The 20,466-nt window shown below is 48.3% G+C and overlaps 1 protein-coding gene across 4 annotated transcripts in view; it reads right to left on the bottom strand.

Annotated features, from left to right (window-relative positions):
* CC2D2A (coiled-coil and C2 domain containing 2A) overlaps window positions 1–20,466 on the bottom strand; it is a 94,024-nt gene that overhangs the window by 49,030 nt on the left and 24,528 nt on the right. For all 4 annotated transcript variants that reach the window (XM_045833951.1, XM_045833953.1, XM_045833952.1 and 1 more), the window contains 8 exons: window positions 17,927–18,063; window positions 17,178–17,309; window positions 10,998–11,207; window positions 9,939–10,045; window positions 8,011–8,151; window positions 4,566–4,722; window positions 3,518–3,756; window positions 1,523–1,700 (listed from right to left, as the gene is read on the bottom strand). In XM_045833951.1, the coding sequence (XP_045689907.1) occupies window positions 1,523–1,700; window positions 3,518–3,756; window positions 4,566–4,722; window positions 8,011–8,151; window positions 9,939–10,045; window positions 10,998–11,207; window positions 17,178–17,309; window positions 17,927–18,063 (1,301 nt within the window). The remainder of the gene's footprint in view (window positions 1–1,522; window positions 1,701–3,517; window positions 3,757–4,565; window positions 4,723–8,010; window positions 8,152–9,938; window positions 10,046–10,997; window positions 11,208–17,177; window positions 17,310–17,926; window positions 18,064–20,466) is intronic.

Here is a 20,466-nt window from a genome sequence, read left to right as displayed (position 1 = left end):
CTATGGGTTTTAGAAGGTTTTTAACTATCAAGGGGTCTAGGCAGGGGTTGATATTCAAAATGCTGAACAACACCCATGGCCAAGAGCTAACCAATCAGAAGAAATTTCAGTCACACATAGGAACAGGATCCTGGGGCATTAGCCTTATTCAGACAAGATTTGAACTGGTCCATAGTGGGGAGACCCGGGGGTCTTGAGAGGAAGGTCTATGTGACCAGGATGGCATTTGGGGGGATAAGGTCAGGAGCCATCTACCATTTGGTACAGAAATATTTAAATATTTCAATAAGTATACAGCTGCGATTGTACCTCCAGACTTAATGTTAATTGCAATCAACGGGTCACGTCTGCCAGGACTATGGTGTTGAGAAGGATTCTGAAGTTATACCCAGGACACCGTCCAGTAGTCGTTTCTGGCAAGGGTGGTGGGTGGGAATGAGAAGTTTCTCCGTTAGTGGTAGCTGAAGATGAGTGAGCCTGCATGGGTGGCGGATGGCAAACAAAGGCACGCCCGCTGCCTATGTGCAGCCCTAGCAACAGCCCTGTTAGGATCAACAGAAAGAATTCCTATAGCGCTGTGAGAGAGGATTCACCGGGAAAGTCCAGACACTGCTGTGGGTTGAGCAGTGCCCTCTGAAAATGGCTCTCCACCTGGAACCTCAGACTGTGGCCTCATTTGGCAATAGCCTTACTACGGATGGGATTAACTAAGGATCAGCAGGAACTCCTATTAGAATAAGGCACACCTGAAGTCCAACAAAAGCATCTCCATAAGACACAGAAAGGACACACTGAGATACAGAGAAGGTCATGTGGAAACAGAGGCAGAGACTGGAGCTACTTCATCATAAGCCAAGGAGCTCCAAGAGCCACTGGAAGTGGAGGAGGCGGGAAGGATTCTGCTCGAGAGCTTCCGGAGGAAGCCTGGCCTGGCCGGCACCTGGGTTTCAGAGTGCAGGGCCTGCAGGGCTGCCCCAGTAAATATCGGCTGTTTTGAGCCACCAAATTGGTGTTGCTTAGCATGGCAGCCCTGGGAAACTAAAACAGAAAGAAATATATTGCTAAGGGTGCAATTCAAGCTAGTAGGGAGATTTGTTATTTGGGGGGGAATCCTAACACCTGTAACTCCTTCCTACCTGCCTCTTAAGCACCTGTGGTGACAGCATAATGGACTTCCCTGGTACATCATGCCAGGGTCCTGGCACAGGGTGAGACCGAGGTCCTCCCCTGATGAATGGGCCGAGATCCTCCCCACCCCCACCTCCCTCAGCCCCCACTCCTCTTGAGGCACACCCTGGAGCACGGCGGCGGTCCCTCGGTCAACACTGTGAGGAGGCGGATTCAGGAGCGGACCTCCTTCTGCCAAGACCTTACGAACAGGTCAGTCTGGGAGCCGGCTGACCTTGTGTTGCCCTTGAGAGTCTGTCAGGACGCCGGCCGAGCCCACGGGAGATTTCAAACCGTCTCCCACTGGCGATGGCCAAAATATTCTAGGGACGGAGACTCTGATTAAATCGCGTACCTGCAGTGTTAAACTCTCTGGCCAGTTGACTATCTGCAGGTTGAAAATCTGTCCAAAGTGGACTCGGAAGTCTGCTCCGAGTGGCCGAACTTCGGTCCTGGACACCTCCTTGTTGTTGAAGATCACCTTCAAGTACACCGAGCGCCTCTTGACGTCTTCCCTGCGTAAGACCTCCACCCTGCGGAGCGAGACGTTCTCATTAAAAATGAAACTCAGGGCCCTTGCTGGTGTAGCTCAGTGGATTGAGCGTGGGCTGCGACCAAAGCATCGCAGGTTCGATTCCCAGTCATGGCACATGCCTGGGTTGCAGGCTAGGTCCCCAGTGGGGGCTATGTGAGAGGCAACCACACATTGATTCTCTCTCTCTTTCTCCCTCCCTTCCCTTCTCTAAAAATAAATAAATAAAATCTTTAAAAAAATGCAAAGTTTAAAAAAATGAGACTCAGCATGAAAGATGGTCAGATCAACCCCAAATTTCCCCGTTATAAAATGTGTGGTGTATGGCTGTCTAAGATATAGGGGTGTCGGTAAGAGGCTCAGTTCTAAGAGGTTTTATCACAAGGAGAATGATTTTCCTTTTTCTTCTTTCTTTCCTTTTTACTGTGTCTGTATGAGATGATGGGTGTTAGCTGCACCTCTCGCGGTCATCATGTCACCACATATGTAAATGAAACCATTGCACTGCGAGCCTGACACTCACACAGTGATGCATGCCAATTATTTCTCAATGAAACTGGGAAAAAACATGTCGTGTCATCATACGGTTTAAATATTCATGACAAAATTACGAGGCCCACTATTTATGGCTTCAAAATGGCTAATTTAGTGTTGGGGAATAGTTCACGTATGTTTGAATGCTATGAAGTTGAGACAGTACATGAAAATGCATGAGAAGCTGCAATGTAAAAATAAACTATTACTATAGTAACAGAAGTTTGAAAGCAAGCAGGCTGTAGGAAACCAGATAATGACATCCTAATTAACCACTATCTCCTAATTCCCTCTGAAGATGGCTGACTTGACTGAATTCTCACTTCCTACGGTGGAATACTGACAATTCCTTCTGGTCCTGATAGGTCTCTGCTGACTGGAGAATTCAGCTCAGATCTGGTGGTGTCGAAGATTTTAGTGGATTCCCTTTCTCAGATTACAACACACTCTAACATGCATCAGAGTCACCAGGAAGCCTGTGAAAACACAGGTCTCTGGGCCCTGATTTGGAGTTTCTGCTTTAGCTGGCCTCAGTGGGACCCCCAAATTTGCGCTTCTAGCAAGTTCTTCAGTGATGTTGATGCTGCTGGTTCTGGGGCGACACTCAGAGAACCGTCTCTCCACGAAGCAGCAAAGAAGTACGTAGGAAACTTAAAAAGTTTCAATTAAATGGAACTTTCAAGAGAGGATGAATATAGGACCTGTGTGTCCAGGAGTTTATTACATGGGTAGATTTATATACATAAAGTGAAGCTTCTGATTGTTTCTGTGCCTGGCGCCACATACTAACGACTAGAAATGTGTTTCTATCAGCTCTGGAGGGTAGGCTCCAGATGGCTTGTCTTGAATACCCACAGTTCCTCTGGGAAGCTCTACAAGCTGAAATCAGGGGCTGAGGAGAGACCTGGGTGTCTGTGCCAGGGAGGGTGGGGAGGTACTAACAGTGGACAGAAAACACGCACTGAGGTTCGAGATAAAGGCTCCAAATCAAAAGCCATGTGCACAGCAACTGTGAAAGTGCGCCCCCTACAGTCAGCTTCATGTAACGGGCTCCTGGGAAGCCAGCAGGGATGCATTCATTAATTAGGTAGGTGAAGTACGTGGAATCACCAAAATATGGACAAATAGCAGCAATTTCACGTGGTTCAAGCAAATATACATTTACGGAGAGTAAATGAAGCTCCTGATTGTATGATGTTGGGCAGGAGATACGCACTCCACACAGCGTGTGGGGGTGTGTGCGCATGGGCATGTGTAAGGCTGGGTGTCACCTGTCAACCTCACCTGGGACACTGGTCGTTGGGCGTCACGCTCCCCGCCAGGGTCAGCTCTGGGACCAGCGTGGGCTCCCCAGGCCTCCTCCTGCTCCGGGCTGCTCTCTCCCGCACCTGCTGCTCCAGCACCACCCCACTGGGCGGCTCCGGAGGGACGGGTTTCACCGGACCCTCGCCAGGAAACGGCTCCTCCCCCTCCTCCTCAGGGTGTTCTTCCGCTGCGTGTTTCTTTTTCTTTTTCTTGGCCCTCTGTTGGGTCAGAGAAAGTTGCTTGTGTCAAACAGAAATGTCGTCACCTCATTATTTAAGAGCACAGTCTTCAGAATCAGACAGACCTGGATGCAAACGCAGCTCCACCCCAGCCCGCTGTGCGCACTCAGGCAGCTTACTGAGCCACCTGACCCCTCCGTGCCTCTTGTTTTCTCAGCTACCAAATGAGGGAACTCCTTTTGTAACTCCTGGGAAACTCCTTCCAGGGCTGATGCAATGGGGTAATGCCCGCAAAGCACTTATCACGGCGGGCGCCCGGCCCTTAAAAACACGAGCTCTTCATTTGATCATGAATGTAGGTTCTCGAGCCAAGGACACGTCTTAAAGCCAAAGGTGGGCTGTGGGCACAATGGGCACTGCAGGTCCCCCTCGTCTGTTCCTCATTGGCCCTGGATGCCGTTTTGCAGGCCGTGTGTTCAAAGTGCTGTAAGTTTCTCAGGGAGACCAGGAAGCGTCAGTGCCCTACGGATAATGCATGTGAAACCCTCGAGCAATTACTTGTTTCTTCACTCGGATAGCCACAAGGTGATACCACAGAGCTATCTGTGGAAGGAAACTGGCTCTGTTTCAGCTAGCTCCATGGCTTTTTACAGAAGCACATTCCTTAGCCAGTTTGCCCACTCATTCTTGTGTCCCTTAGCAAGGGGGCAAGGAGGGAGACAGAGCAGAGCCAGCAGGGGACCCCATCTGCTTGCCCCGTTTCCCTCCCTCTGTCCCACTGCGAGCCCTGCAGACGCTCCCCCTCCCCAAGGTCAGCCCCGTGCAGGGCCGCGCCACTGTGTGCAAACCTGGGCTTTCTTCCAGGCTTTCCACTGCTGGTGGGCGGCTCTGTACTCCTCCATCTTCTGCTCGTGCTCCTCCGAGAGTTCTTCCAGCAATTCACCTACTTCAGCTTGAATTTCTGCTTCATATGCTTCTTCGTCAGCCTTCTGGTCCACTTTTTCCCTTTAAAATAATGTACAGTGCCCCGGTTACTTCTTGAAATTAAGTGATAATAGTAATACCAACAGCCAACGCCTATCCTGGCCTTGCTTTGTGGCGGGTCCTCTCCTAAAAGCTCTGTACGTGTTAGCTCACAACCCACGATGCAGAGACTTACCTGCATTTTGTACATGAGGAGACCGAGGCACAGAGAAGCTATGTCACTTGCCTGAGAACTCTACCACTAAGCGACAATGCCACTCTGAGTTAAACGACACAAGTGGCATACTGACACAGTGCCCGTAAATTCTACTTCCACAGCGGCAGGAATTTCACTGTGGTTGTTTCACTCTTCAGGTCTCTGCGGACCCACTCCCCTCATGTTGCTACCGAGTCCCTAAAACCACTTTTTGACTTTGGACTGACCATTTGAGTTTTTCTTTGATGAACCTGCTGACGCTTCCTCGGGAGTTTGACTCAACTCAAAGTCGTGTTTCCCGAGATGTGCTCTGTAGAACAATGATAGTTCTGGAAGATGACCTACAAAAAAGGCGCTGGGGCTAAATCAACCTGAGGTTAAACAAGCGTGAGAGGTCCCTTGCTCATCTTTGCAGAGCCCTTTATATGTTCACGGCGGTGTGGCTCTCTGGGCGGGGGAGGGCCGGCATGCCTCCCAGCACAGCACAGCCGGCGCATCCTCCCAGCACTGGGAGCTGCGGCCACTCACTCATCGCCTGTGCTTATCTCCTAATGTGGTCAGGTCAGGTCGGTGTGGTCTGGCCTCTACCAGCCCCTCATACCTTTTAGACAAACTTAATCAAGTGCCCAGAGCTGACAAATGTTTGCTATGTACACATGTGGCCTGGTGGTTTAACAATTAGCAGTCCCCCAAAGCACAGAGCCTTACAGATGTCTAGGAGTCTCTCTCGGAAATCACTTCGGAAGCACATGGTGCCTGACATTTATAAACAGTGGGGAAATCAGGCTCAAAAGTTTAGTTCCATCTCCGATACACAAGAAAGGATTCACTTTGCCCCCTGTTATTCAGAAACATGAATAAGCTGGCGGGAATTGGGATAGTTGTCCAGGAAAAAAAATTAGACTGTATCTTGAGGTGGCTGATGAACCGAGAATGTGAACCAAGGGCCCTCCAGGCGGTTTTAGGGAACAGCGCTCACTAGGGGCAAGGGTCTCAAGTGTGACAGAAGGGAAGGCTGCAACCAGGAAGTGACCTAAGAGTAAATTCCCTATACAGTTTGGTTTATCCTAAGCTTGGACGGAAGGAAGGAAGGAAGAAAGGAAGGAAGGAAAGAAAAGCAATCTTGTAAATATTTATATTTTGGTTCAAAGTTGGAGGTAGCCTGGGACATGGAATTTACGAGTAGAAACCCTGGAATTTCTGGGCAACATCCACGGTTTCTGTGGCAGAAAGTATTTGAATTTGTTTTCCATCAACTGACATTAAACAAGCAGACAGGAAGCAGCAGGTGCTCTGTTGGCGACCAGATATCTAATGGCGACAAGGCCCCCGACCTCATAGCGCCCAGACTGACATTTGTCCTGGACACTGTGGGATGTTTTCTCAGCCTTACGATGATTACAACCCCCCAAAATCACAATCTGCAGCTCTCTTTGGCTAAAGCATGGCCGTTTTCAAAGCAAAGCATCAGCTAATTGCCCACCCACACTTTTTGTTTTTCGTGTTGGTGCACGGCACAACACTTATTCAGAAGAAACAACCAGGAAGGGACCAACACCAACAGAAACACACCTGAGTTGACACCAGAACACAGTTTTGCTGTGATCACTATGCTCTTATTAATCACGTATCCATGCCCAGTGACTGAGGCGTCATTAGCACAAGCGCTATGAAAGCGCCCTTTCCCCACACCGTGCCCAGGCTATTCCAAGTGGCTCAGAGACAGATGCAAAAGGTAAAGATGTAAAGACTATAGGAGACAATACAGAGCCCATACAGACTACCTACATGACTCGGGGGGAGTTTCCACAGCGGTTCAAAATCACCAATCATAAAAGAAAGGAGTACTATATTCTTTTTAAAATGAAGAGTTTTAGCCCTGGCTGGCGTAGCTCAGTGGACTGAGCACACAGGCTGTGAACCAAAGCATCGCAGGTTCGATTCCCAGTCGGGGCACATGCCTGGGTTGCAGGCCACAGCCCCCAGCAACCGCACATTGATGTTTCTCTCTCTCTCTCTTTCTCCCTCCCTTTCCTCTCTAAAAATAAATAAATAAAATTAAAAAAAAGTTTAAAAAAGTCTTAAAAAGTGAAGAGTTTCTATTCATCAAAAAGCAGCAAAATGAAAGTAAAAAGACAAGTTCAAATGGGAGCGGCTACCTGCACGCAGCCCACACCGTCTGCCTAGGTCTCGTGAACAGGGTATGTGCCAAACTCCAGCAAATTATGGAAAAGATACAAAGACAAACAATCCAGGTCAAAAATCGACACGAGCCTTGAACAGACACTTCATAAAAGAGGAAATGAAGATGGCCAGTCCACATAGGGGAAATAAATATTAGAAGATGCCACCCGCAGCCTGGCACCAGGTTCATGTCTGACGAGCCAGGCAGTGTGGGTGATGCAGGTGACATGGCCCATGGCTCCCCGGTCAGAGTGTAGACCAGCCCAGCCACCCTGGGAAGACCTCAGGATGCCGCGTGCAAATATCTGGCGAAGCGCCTCCCTTAGGACACAACCATTTCACTTCCAGGTATACTTTTGGAAAACTTAGGCGCATGTACCCTAAAAGACATGCATACCAACATGTCTGCAGAAGTGCTGTTTGTAACAGTTGAAAAATGGAGTCAACTCAAATGTCTGCCAACAGTAAAATGGACACATTTTGTAATATTCATAGAAGGAAGGATTATAGAACAGATAAACTACAGGTATGCATCATAAAGTAGATGAATCTCATGTAGTATTAATGAAAAAAAACAGGAGTGTGTATTCACTGAAGAATACACAACACACTTTTGTTTATGGGAAAGCCAAAGAATGCATGCTGCTGGGGATTATACACAGATGACAAATCTGTAAATAGAAGCCAGGAAACGCTGGTCATAAAAGTCCAGAGAACGGCTACTTCCATGGTGAGGGGGACATCGTTGGGGTTGGAACACGGGGGCTGCTGGGTACTGGTCTGCTCTGCTTCTCAACCTCGGAAGGGGTTTCATGGTCATTCATTTGTAAGTATTTTTTTGTAATTATTTTTTAAACTGTATCTATGTTTTATGCATTTTTCTCTAGGCACGATACAACCCAATAAAACAGTGTTTGAAAAAAACCTACTTTCTCAAAACAAGTTTCAGGGGTGTATTTGTAAACCTCTGGAACTCTCTCAGGGACTTCATTTCCTTCCAAACTTTGATGATGGTCTTAAGCAATGTTCGATCTTTTTCTTGTTCGGCGTCACGGAGTTTTCTTGTTTGCCTAGAAGATAAAGTACGTGGGTATACATAAATATTAAAAAGTCATTTAGGTGTGTTTGCAAATTTGAAAAAATGAATAATGCTATAGTGATTGTATATTTAATTTAAGAACTATAATATTTCTTAAGCACTAGGAAACCAGAAATATGAATACAAATTTGAAGACAATGGGATGCTGACCTATTGTGAGAGGTTATTTGACTTTGTTTTTGTTAGGTGAATATGACTTCGACTTAGCTAAATTACCTTTAAGAATCATTGTTAATACGAAGTACCCTTAAATCGCCACCATCAACGCTATAAAAATAAAGGGCCAGTAAGCGCAGTTCTCACGGACTAAATTATTGTAAACATAGCAGGGCACGTTGCTGTCCCAGTTAACAACACGTACACGCAAGTCTGTGTTAGCACAGACCACAGGCTTTCCCTTCAGGAGACGAAGCACGGTGCCTACCGCGTGCCTTGGCGAGTTTTCAGAGCTAACTGGAATAACAGTATTTTTGGCCTCGTTGGAAGAGGCATTGTCGGAAAATGCTTCCATTTTTGTTCCCATTATTTAAAGTGTTTGACAGTGATCTAATGCCCTACTTTAAGCCCTCTCTATGAATGATGGCCCAATCCAGAACCCAACCGTGCTCTATTATGTCATTCATTCATTCATTAGACAATTTACTTTTTCTTGGGCAAGGACCAGGTGTCAAGCCAGGGGATTTGAAAGCGTCTTGGAGACAGGACGTGCCTCTGTCCTCAGGGACTTAACTCAGGAGGCAGACAAGCAACTACTACATACAATGTGAGATTGGCCTGAGAGAGTGTCCTAGGCAACTGGAGCGAGTGTTTCATGGATGAGCCCCTCCTAAACGCCAGGGGGATGGTCTGAGTCTGGGGGTTGGGCTTGTGATGACTGAGTCTGGGGATGGCACAGAGAAGCACAGAGGGCTCGGTGTCTAATCATTGGACTGGTGGCTGTGGAAAAGGAAGAGGACAGAAGATGACAGCCTATCAGTGGGCATGTGGCCAAGATTCGGGACTCTCTGGAGACCTTAGAAGAGCAGGAAAGCAGTGAACCAGAGTAAGAAGCATTCCCCTTGATGAGCAGCAAAGCATGTGGTTAGGGGCACAGATGTTGGAACCAGACTGCCCAGGTTTAAATCCCGGTTCTATCGTTCACTAGCCGGGATGTGCCTCTCCTGTCCACGTGGGCTGCACATGTGTACCCAGGACAGCTGCGCACCGTCTCAGGTGTACTGGAGGTTTCTGTGCCACACAGCAAGCATCCTCCTGCACCTGGAGTTTTAAATCCAACCTTGTTTCATCCGTATCGATCCAGGCAGATCTGATCCAGTCATTTCAACCGTAGTATAGACGTTCAGTGTGAGACTCCGGCAGATGTGTTCATCGCTATGGGGTTATTTCTACTTTCTGATTTTGTAAATGGTGCACAGGGCTCCTTGGGTTGCATGTGTCTGGAGCGGAAGTGCTGGGCCCTAGCTGAAGGGCATTTCAACACTCTTCTTGTCTATGGCCAGGCTACTCCCTGCAGTGGTGGCCATAGCAACATTTGTTTACACCAGCAGAGTGTGTGACTTACAACACCCTACACCCCCATTCTTTTGCTGGCTTTCAGATTTGGGGTTAACATGATGGGTACAGCTCATCGCTTCTTTTGGCTTAATTTCACATGTATTCAGTGCATTCAGAAAAACTCTGAAGAAGAAAAGCTCTCAGCAAGTACACATCAAACAGGAGAAAAAAAAAGCAGAAGTTATGATTACAGACTTGACTCACCGAATTTCAGATTTATACTCATTGATGGCTTTTTGGGTTATATCAACAGACTTTTGAGTTTTTGCTGGATCAAGGCCTGTCTGAACAGCATTTCTCAGAGCTTGGAGCTTGAAAGGATATAGACACAAGTTTTCCGTTAGTCACTCTCCTCCCTCCCGCAAGTTAAGTGGCCGCCAATAAAATGACCCACCCGCAGAAGGACCCAGAGGACCCATCCTGTGAGTGGATGTCCAAGCGTCCACCTATCCCCAGGCTTTCACTAAAATGATCTTTGATGAAGAGCTATTCCTTCTATTTTTAAAGAAAAAAAGAGGAATACTAAAGAACATTGCATGTCTGTCCTTGTTCTGTGGCTCAGGTAATCAAGCTGGTCATGAGAAACGTCACTTTTATGTGCGTGTCTCAGGGACAAGGTTTCTTTCAAGGCTAAAAGTGGATCTTCCCGGGTGCTGGACATACAGTGATATTCTTGTGATGTGAAGAGATCATGAAATAATAGACTCATAAAAGGAAGTATCACGGAGTTATCTCCTTTTGGGGGCAGTAAGTTGAAAGTCAGGGTATAAGACTAAAATCGCCTAGCATCAAAATTATCCATGAAAATTTCACGGGGTAATATACTTTGGAAACCAATCCAAAACAGACAGCAATTTCTTTGAGCACCAGTTCAAACAACTGACTTGTGTTGAGGTACCACCTTATGGGAGATTACATACAAAAACGAGAATGTCTCTAAGGACAGAGAGATTCTTAAGCCTTGAACAGTCTCAGCCTGGGAGATCACACAAGCAAGACACAGCAAGAATCCTCCATCTAATACCCATTTCTGACAGGTGGGACTACTTCCACTGTGTGCACAAATCTTTTTCTTTAAGCCCACTGTGCGCCACTGAATTTGCACATGTTCAAGTGATCATTACATCCTTCCTTTGCCTCTAGGTATGACAGCACATCTCACGCCCTAGAAGGAGGGACCATGTGAAAGAGGCTCTGGAAGTATTTCTGTTGTTTGGGTTCAGAAAAACCAGCCCCACCAATAAGAAACACGGAAGAGTGTACCTTATCAGAAAGAAATTTTGCCTTGTTCCGCTGGCATCTTGCAAGGTACTGGTCATATAACTGGGCCAGCTTGGCTGCCAAAACATGCTCTCGGCTAAAACAGGGATGGTGAGTGAAGATTAACCCTGAAATATCAATGTCCAGTTGGAAATTCCCAGGAGGGTCTCCAGATCCAATCATATGTTGACTTCTGTGCACATATCGGACCGCCTGGCAAAGAAAGCAGAGCGCATGGGAACACAGTTACAGCACCTACTAGGTAATGATGCACTACCAAGCAATGGGAAGACGGTCGGAGGCAAAATACCTCCTAAAGGTCAAGCCAGGAGAATAATGCTCCATCTCCTCCTTCCTGGGGGTTTTAGGGGCCTACTCTTTTCTGACTACTTGAAAGGTAACACGAAAGACAAGAGAAAGGAAACTCTTGCCATCTTGTTTCCAGGGTCTTTTAGATTTCTTTCTCTCCCAGCTCAGTCCTAATCTTTGTCCGGCAGACTTGACTAGACTATTTCTTGGTTTTTGTGGCTGGTCAGCTTGACATTCTTTTAACTAACGAGAGAAGCATTGATTCTGGCCCAAACTGTTCATTACTGGGGTCGTAGTTATGCTCTTCAGGTACAAAGTGACAGCAGAAGGGGGAGATGGAGCAGCTCAGTGTGCGGAAAACAGGAATGGAAGTTTCCACTGGGGCTTTCCTGGATGGCTCGGAGTAGAGCATGCCAGACAAATCTCTCTGTTTTTATTTCAGAAACCCTTCAAGATATGCCCCATCGATCACTTTGGCTTCTGTGGGAATCTAGGGTTTGAGTTAGGAGGTCCGAGGTGGAGAGACCTTTCTGATTTTGTGTGTTTGTTTGTAGGTGGATGTGCACTGTGATTGGGACTGTGGGCTTTGAGGCACATCACGCAATCCTCCCTTCTTGCAGAATGGAGCTTTTGGAAGCTACTTATGTTATCCGGAAAATGATATTATAGGCTTACGTGACATAAATGTATTATTTATAAGTTACGAGGGTAAATGGAAGTTGTACAAACTCTAGTGAGAACTGAAGCATCTAGCCTTCAGAATTATGGGTAATGTTCACCTAATCTCTTCGTTTAATCCCTCTTCGTGGCATCTTGGGAAGATGCTGAACGGGGCCAGAAGCCTTGGATTGCAGCTCTGGCTCCAACTTGAACTTGCTCTGGAGCCTTGTCAGGTCTCCACACGGCCCTGAGCCTCTGCTTCTTCCTCAGCAGAAACGGGCGGCTGAGGACCAGTTTCCTGTTAGCACTTCATAGACCACGAGGCATCATCTCCTCACTCACATGGACCATCTCATTTGTCCCACAGGGCCAGATGGCTGTCTGCAGCGCAGCGGGCTTGTCTTCAAGCAGCCATCGAGTCAGACAGGACTGAGATCTGGTCCTTGTCACAGGAGGCGGGAAGGGTGAGGCCTGGGGTCTGCAGAGGGGGCCTGGGATCTCGGAAGAGGGGACCCCAGAATCCTATGATCGTAAGATTCTCACATTGTCCCCTATCAGAGTAAGACCAGAAAAGAGAGGTCCAGATTGTGTGTGTGTGTGTCTGTATGTACATACATGTACATATGCACAGAAATGTACTCACACTGGTTATACAGTGTGATCTGCTTTGCAGTTACTAGCAGTCTTCGAAATAGCACTGGTATTTGCCTTTACAGCAAAGCATATACACGTGGGTCTTTCTTTACCAGTAAATGTGTCATGACTTGTGTTGTTGGCTGATTTGTACTGGTAAGAACATATGAGTTTATTTATTTTTTAGCTCTTTAATTTCATACTCTGTCTTCCCCCTAGACTAGTAGACTATTAATGTACAATTAGGACTTATGATTTTCTGCAAGACTTCAATAGAGTGTATCTTGCATTAATTTTAATTAAGTGGCAAGTTTTCTCCTATAAAATAGCACTGAGTCTGCCTTTCATGAGAAAACCGGCAGATTTTTTGTTTTAAAAAAAGTCCTGTGAACTGGGGTGTGTGTACAAACACGTCAGGCTCGAACAGGAAAGGGCCGACCTTGTCTCGGTCCCCTCCGAGAGACGCCGGATTGAGTCTCCATTTGGATCTACGGGGCAGAAAGACCACCCGATGTGGGTAACATTCTACCCTCATCTTGTACCTTACAAAAGCCGTGGTTCTGGTCATTCAAGTCCTTACACTTCAGATGGCAAGAGGAAGGCCCGTTTTTTCTCGTTCACTCCAGTAAGCGTATTCAATTATAACTGCATTCATGTTAGAAGTTTTTAATCTGCCTGTGGTCACCATGTATCTTACGATCACGCAGACTCCTGGGATTGCTTAAAACATTCCCACCTCACGGAGACAAAACCAAACAGCACCCTCCCGCATTGCTTCGCGCTTGCTGGGTCTCGCCCTGACTCTCCTTTCTCCCTGGGGAACGCAATCACTCGGGGTGCGGCTCCCAGCTCCCATCTGGTGCTCTTCCTGGTGAGTGAGTACCGCTGGCAGCATCACGGTGATTGCTTGAAATGTTACCTGGCCACCTTTATTTTGTGTCTCCCTCCCCAAATTGGCACTAGCCCGGGTTCAGACAACTTTTGGCGGCCTCTGCCTTAAACTCAGCTCAACCAAGTAAAAACGGCTTCCAGGACTCTTGGCCGTCATTGGGGAAGACTGCTCAAAAGACCCGAGTCTTCCCATTGGGGAGAGAGACCCCCGGCATTCTTGTTACACCTGTTTCTACATGCGGATTGAGACGTATCATGAAAACAGTAGCTGCAATTTCTCCCGAGAGTAGATATCATTTATAGGGCATATAATTTTAATTTTGAAATCAATCTAACTTTTCAGTCTTTCAGTGGAAACTGGAAACCAAAACCGTCAGAGACGGTGCACATGAATCACCTGCCGACGTTCTCAGCATGTGCAGAGATGCGTGCCAATGGAGGAAAAAACTTAAAGGTGTGCAGAAAAAGAATAATCACTGGTGGGATTCGAATACTACAAGTTTTCATATTTTCCCGGGAAAACAGTAGCAACAGCGTCTGAATCCAGCCCAGAGCTTGCGGTGGATTCTACAGCCATTGTTCTGTTTTGTTTTGTTTTTTTCCTGGGGACCTTTCCCATTCTCCATCTCCTGGCCATGTCTCCGGGGCATGAAGGAGAGGTGGGCGTATGTCCGACTTACAGCTGGCCAGTCGGTCCTTGGTGTTAGTAACGTGAACCTGGGAGGGAAATAGGATGCTTTTCCTCTGGGGTTGCTAAGCCTAGGTTATGAAGGGTCATGGTTCCTAACACATGGGGGATTCTGGCCTCCCTGCAGTAGGAGAGAACGAAACCAGCTGACTTCAAGGAGACCCAGAGAAAAGAGACATGGATGGAGACCTGGAACACTGAGTCCCTGGTCCTAGGACCTGAGTAGTCTCTGGCTCCTACAGGCCCTCCTTCGATTCAGTGATTCACCCCCAGACCCCTACATTTGTAAGCAGATTTGAAAAGAGGAGGCTCCTACACATGCACCCCCAGAAATGCCGTGCTGACCCCTAACCGCAGCACCTGTAACACCCGACGTTTCCGTCTCCTACACCATGGACAAAACCTCTCTGTGGCCATGTCTGTGTTCCTGCCCCTGTATTTCCAGGGTTTGGCGCATCTAAGGGCATAGTTGTGCTGAGTAGACCTCAGGTAAGGGTGGAAAGAATACAACGGGAAGGAGGGAAAGGAAGGAAGGAAGGAGCTGTTTGGACAGAAGCTTCTGTTCTGCAGGAGAGATAGCTGAGAAGAAGAACAGAAAAGAAGGAATTTCTTCTGGATATGGTCAGCTCAGTGAAGTCTATTTCCTGGTATTCGATGCATACTTGGATTGCAACGTCAGGCTTCCTGCTGAGTGTGAGGGTTAGAAGAACAATAAGACCCAGTCTTTGACCTTGAGTCACTCTCAGGGGTTTAAGGGAGGGAGAGAGAAGATGGATTAACACTTGTGAATGGAACAGTCTCTGCTTATTCTGTTTCTGCTTCTGTGTTTTCATATCAAAGCTCAAAAAAGAAAACCCCATGGGTTTTGACATCAGACAGCTCTGAATAAATGTAGCAAAAGGTAAAATTGAGTAAATAAATAAAATCGTAAAAAATATTAATTCTGGAAGACATGAATTGTATTTTCAATCACTGGAATACACCATAAGCACATTAGAAAAAACAACTGAGATACATAAGTCAAGAGTAAACTTAATAGGCGACTTGTATTGGAGAAACAGAGATAGGTGTTATACCGCCTCCCTCGAATTTAAACCCCTCTGCTTGTCTGTTACACACTCCAACACATTCTTTGCCCTCTTCAAAGCCTACCCTCTAAGGAATGGCCTTGGAGGACATCAGCCCCTTTGAATTTCTCGTTTCCCTAACTTCCTTTGTTCTGTGATGCTGGGCAAGCAGCCCTCCGACTGGGACTGTTCTCTTTGTGTACTTTCCTCTTTCTGCCCACAAGATAGGAAGATCTTCCCTCTCAAAAGCACTGGGAGGGAACCCTGTGTGCTTCTCTCCCCCTCTGCCATCCCCATGGCACAGAGAAAGAAGAATGCGTCTGTTGGCAAGTCAACGGGATCCCAAGAGCCATTGGTCCAGGTCCTCTGCTGGGCAGAGTAGCCAGCAGCCTCTGGCTGGCCCCTCTCAGCTCTCCCCTGGGAGCCTGCTCTCTGGCCACGTCTGAGCTCACGGGACACCCCTCCAGCTGCTCAGGCCGTGTCAGATGGGGAACAGAGCCCATGGCAGATGGAGCAGGAAGACTATCTGGTCTTGGTTCTGGGTGGCAGTCTGCCATCCAGCATCACCCTTGGCGCACTTGATACCTGCATCTCTCTCCGAATCCTGTGCATTTCCAGTTAGTTCAGAACTTCTCGAGGAGACATAGAAGATTAATTGGCTCCATTCTCCACAGTAATTAGTCTTTTATTTTCCGATTCGAACTCATAATTTAGTGCTTCATTGTATCTGTGTTGTATGTTGGATGGATGGATAGATGAAGCAGCACCCAGTGGATTATTAGACAGATGTATAAGTCGATAGTGTCTGGATCATTAATTATATCATGTGTCTTTGTCATGCGAGCTAATCAAGGATAAATCCCTCATGGACTGGCACTTAGGTGTATGCTTGTTTTATAATCTACTCCTAGGATCTCATTTCTGCACAAAGTAGCCACTCATCAACACTTGTCTATAATTAACAATAGTTTATAAAAATTCACAATTTAAAAAATGGGTGTATAGAATACATTATGTCAATACTCACTTTGATCCTATGGGTTAGGCAAGATTATCGTTTTTCAATGGGGGAAACAGGTCCAGGGAGGTCCAGGGACCACCCGCCCAAAGCCACAGGCTCGGTAACAGAACAACTGACCCCACGTGGGTTCTCTGACTTGAGCCTGTGTCTTCTCTGTTCATCACCCGCTTTATAGACCGATCATTATGGCCCCTCCTTCTGCTTTACTTTACCAGTGTTGAGATGCTGTGGATTTATAACTACACGGGCTTCCGAAGGAGGTAATACTGGCTCAGCACTTCAGGAACGCAAGGGCAATGCCATTGCACACCAAGACAGGAAACTCGGTCAAAATAACACTAGGCAGTGCTTTCTGAGCTCTGTTCTTAGCCCTCAGTCATCTCAACCAATCTGCACAGCAATTCTAGGAGAGAGATGCTATTCCTGTGCTCGCTTCACAGATGCAGAAATTGTGGCAGAGAGTTCCAGGGCCAAGTTTTCCCTCCGGAGGAGTTTAGTGCCAGCACCCAGATCAGATGGCGAGGTACCACAGCTTAGGGGAAGACAATAAAAAAGATTTGCAAGGACAGAAAGCCTCCAGTTATACAACGAAGAGACAATGCATGGGAAGGAATCCTGCAGCGTATGGAAGATGACAGAAAGAAAAGAAGAAAAATAAGGTCAGCTGACCTGGATATGCAAATAGAGACACTGACGCAGCCTTCCCTACCGGGTAAACTCTCTCCTTGTTTGAGAAGGGATTAGGTGACCACATCAGACTCACTGGTAAACACATTGCTGTTTGTTCTTTATGTGCCAGACAGTGAACTATTTGAAAAGTAAATCGAAGTCGAAAGTTACAGATTCAGCCCTCCAAGCTATTCAAGAAGCAGAGCACTTTCCAGCAAAGTATGACAAAGGGGTGGGGAGTTTACCTTTTTATACAGCGTTTCAAGCTCTGCGTTCACGCCTTGCCCTTGGGTCAGCACTGGCGGCCTTGCAGGGAATGGCTTGATGGGGTTTGGCAGGGCTAGGATTCTGCCATCATCTCCGAACCACTTTCTGTCCTGGGGACCGAGCAGAGGGAAGAGCATTGTCTTCTAACTGGACAGAGATGGTTTACCACGTAAACGACTTGTTGCAGGGAAATTCTGCGTCAGCACAGGCATCTCATGCACCTCCCCCTTTCCCCACAAGGTTTTCTACAGTCTCTGCTTCCACTGGAAATCAGCACTAATGCCCCCCCATGATTAACTTAAGATACAGTCCTCACCTCCCTCCCTGGCACTGGCAGAAAAAGAAAGCTTAAGAAAAAGCTTAAATGATTGTTATGGTAAACTTCATATTCTATTCATTAAAAATTGAAGGAGAAAAGAGCATGGGAGAAAAACAATTGAGAACGTTCTGTCTTGGGGCCATTAAACATCTCTGTGAACTGGGAAAAGGTCGCCGGCATCTGATTTAGCGGAAGTCCAAATCCGCTGGCAGGGGTTGGGCAGTGAGAGCTTTTGCTGCTTTAGGGTCATTAAACACGCGGGAGACAAAGGTACACAGAGTGGGGCTGCACGTTGGACACCCTCAAGGGGAAGTGAGTTCGATGGCGCAATGACCGCGCCCATCGGGAGCCAGGAGCTCTGGGTCACTCGGGCAGCGGCTGACATCGGGGGCAGGGCTGCGTGCTTACAGGGTCCTGCGTGAGCAGTCTGTTCTCCACGATGTTCTGCGTGGTGCGCGGCACGGCCGGCCTGGTGCCGACGTACAGGCCTTCGTCTTCCAGGAACCGGGGCTGCACGTTCTCGGGAAGCTTTTTGTACGTGGGCACTAGGAGGTTCACACACAAACACAGTCCTCGTGAGTGCCGGCCTGGCGTGTCACACTGTCCTGGGTGACTTCAAGCAACCCCTGGGGTTTCCGTTTCTGTTCTTGGAAAATGCACATTTTCCCAAATTAATTTCTAGAGGCAGAGCTAAGGAGGAGATGAGTGCGTTTACCTGCAGCATCGTGTTGTCGAGTGATGGAATAATTCGATGCCTAAGTGACCACCAGTGTGCAGACCGGGGAGCCTGGCATTCAAACCAGAGCACAGCCCCTCCGCCTGTCGGCAGAGGGAATCTGGGCAGGCGCCCCGGGAGCTCCTTCCTTCTCACCGAAGGGATGACAGTATCTATTTCACCGGGTGCTTGGGAGGATTCGGTGAGGGAAAGTACGAGGCAATGCTTGGTATGTTGAAATGCTTGGTATTCCAGCAAGTGACCATTACCTCATTCATCCCCCCCAACCCAGTCCTTGGTTCGTTCACCCAGAACAGATCTTTGCTGACAGCCTCCCTGTGCCCGGTGCTCGGGGGCATTTCGGGGTCGGCGGGAGCATCAGGCAGCACCAGGAAACCAAGAGGGAGATTGTTCCAGAGAGCGGGAAGTGTTGTGAAGAAAATGCACATGTTGGTGGGGCGGGGGCGGGGGTTGGGGGGCAGTTCCGGCTGGGAGGGGATAAATCCAGAAAGAGCGGTGAAGAAAGCCACCTGAAGCTGGGCAGGGAGGGGGCGGCGCTGGGACAAGTCAGTGTGTCTGCACCAGGGAAGGGCGCCTTTGGAAACAGAAATGCCCAGCACGCCGGGTGTGGTGAGCGGGGGCGGGGGCTTGAGAGCCGGTTCGAGGTGGGTGGGAGGGAGCCACAGAGCCTTGCTGGCCCCAGAGGAGCTGGGGTATGTTCACGGAGAGGGGTCACTGAGGTCTCATCACGGGGGCCGGGGGTGTCCCCAGCAGATTTTTCATTCTAACAAGACATCTGGAACTAATAGAAGAGTGAATGTCAACTGTAATTAAAAAGTAAAAAAAAATTAACAAATTTAACAAATGGGCTTCATGACTGATGTTAAAAGAACAGAAGGAAGGTTTTAGCCTAAACAAAGGGCAACGAAATCTTATTACAATACATCTCCAGGCCGGCAGTGACCCCAAAGGGCCAGCAGTGACCCCAAAGGGTCAAAGGGTGTGTTCAACAAAAGGAGCTCTTTTCCAAGTGGAAGAAATCTGACCCTCAAGGACACGGAAAACGTAAAATAGGAAGACCACCGGGCCTGCAGCTGTGGCAGAGGGGGCCGGGGCGGGGGGAGAGATGGGGGGAGGAGCCTGCAGACACTGGCCTGTGGGAAAGGGTCGGGGCGTACTTTGGGAATGAATTATTACAAGTTGAGGCTTGTTTTTCTCCCATAATGACTTCACTCTTAGCCACGTGACATGCCTGAATCTGCAAATTTTCCCTCGCGTGGTGGCTGGACACGGTGTACCCCAAACCCACCCACAGAAAACCCCTCACGCCAGTACCCCTGGGGAAACCTATCTCCCCGCCGTGGGAAGTGGGGGGCAAACACAGTTTTAGCCTCCTTCTGTTTCCCACCCCTCCATTCGCTCGCTGGGGTGAACACACTCTGCTTTGGAAACCGCTCTTCAAACAGTGACGCAAACAACAGCCACGGTCACAGAAGTAGCTGCTGTGGACCCACTGCTGTGTGCTAGCAGCATCCTGGGCCCCGGCCTGGTGTGATCTCCTTGGTGCACACATGCCCGGGGTCATCTATCGGACTGCTGCGTTTCCTCCCGTCTTCAGGGAGGCACCCGAAAACAGAGGAACTCGCTTAAGGGCACAGCTCATGAAGGAGGAGCTGGGTCTATGCGTGCCCCCAAGTCCTGCTCGTTTGGCCGTGAGGCCCCAGGGCGCTCCCTGTAGATCAGAGCAAAGCAGAAGACGGATCCCTGCTCTGTCTCCTGCTCAGAGCAGCTGCCGTGCAGCCAGCGCCCCCAACCCCAAAACCTCTTCCCGGGCCCCCACCACCTCCGAGTTGCAGGCCGTGTGGGAGCCAGTCTGGGGGCTAGCCTCCATCCCAACCCGAGTGGTGCTGGGGTCCCTGGGGAGAGAGGCCAAACTGCGAGTCCTCTGAGCAAACACACAGGAGACAAAGCTCCTCGTTGGCCGAGGCTGCTGCCCGTGCATGTCCCCCTCCCCCGGGGAAGCAGCAGGGTGTGTGGTGCTAGGTGTGTGGCTTCTGAGACGGGCTGTCTCGTCTGTAAATGCGCCTGAAAAGCAACATCTCTCCAGCCCTGGGGCAGGGCCATGGTAGTTGATACACATGAAATGCTTAGAAAAGTACCTGGTGGAGTAGGTGCACAGAACACATTCACTATTATTATTATTATTACAAAGTTGTAATCTTTGGAAACTTTT

The sequence above is a fragment of the Phyllostomus hastatus genome, unplaced genomic scaffold, assembly GCF_019186645.2.
Source record: "Phyllostomus hastatus isolate PE091 unplaced genomic scaffold, TTU_PhHast_1.1 phas_contig_196, whole genome shotgun sequence".
NCBI lineage: Eukaryota > Metazoa > Chordata > Mammalia > Chiroptera > Phyllostomidae > Phyllostomus > Phyllostomus hastatus.
This window is presented reverse-complemented; position numbering and strand designations above follow the sequence as displayed.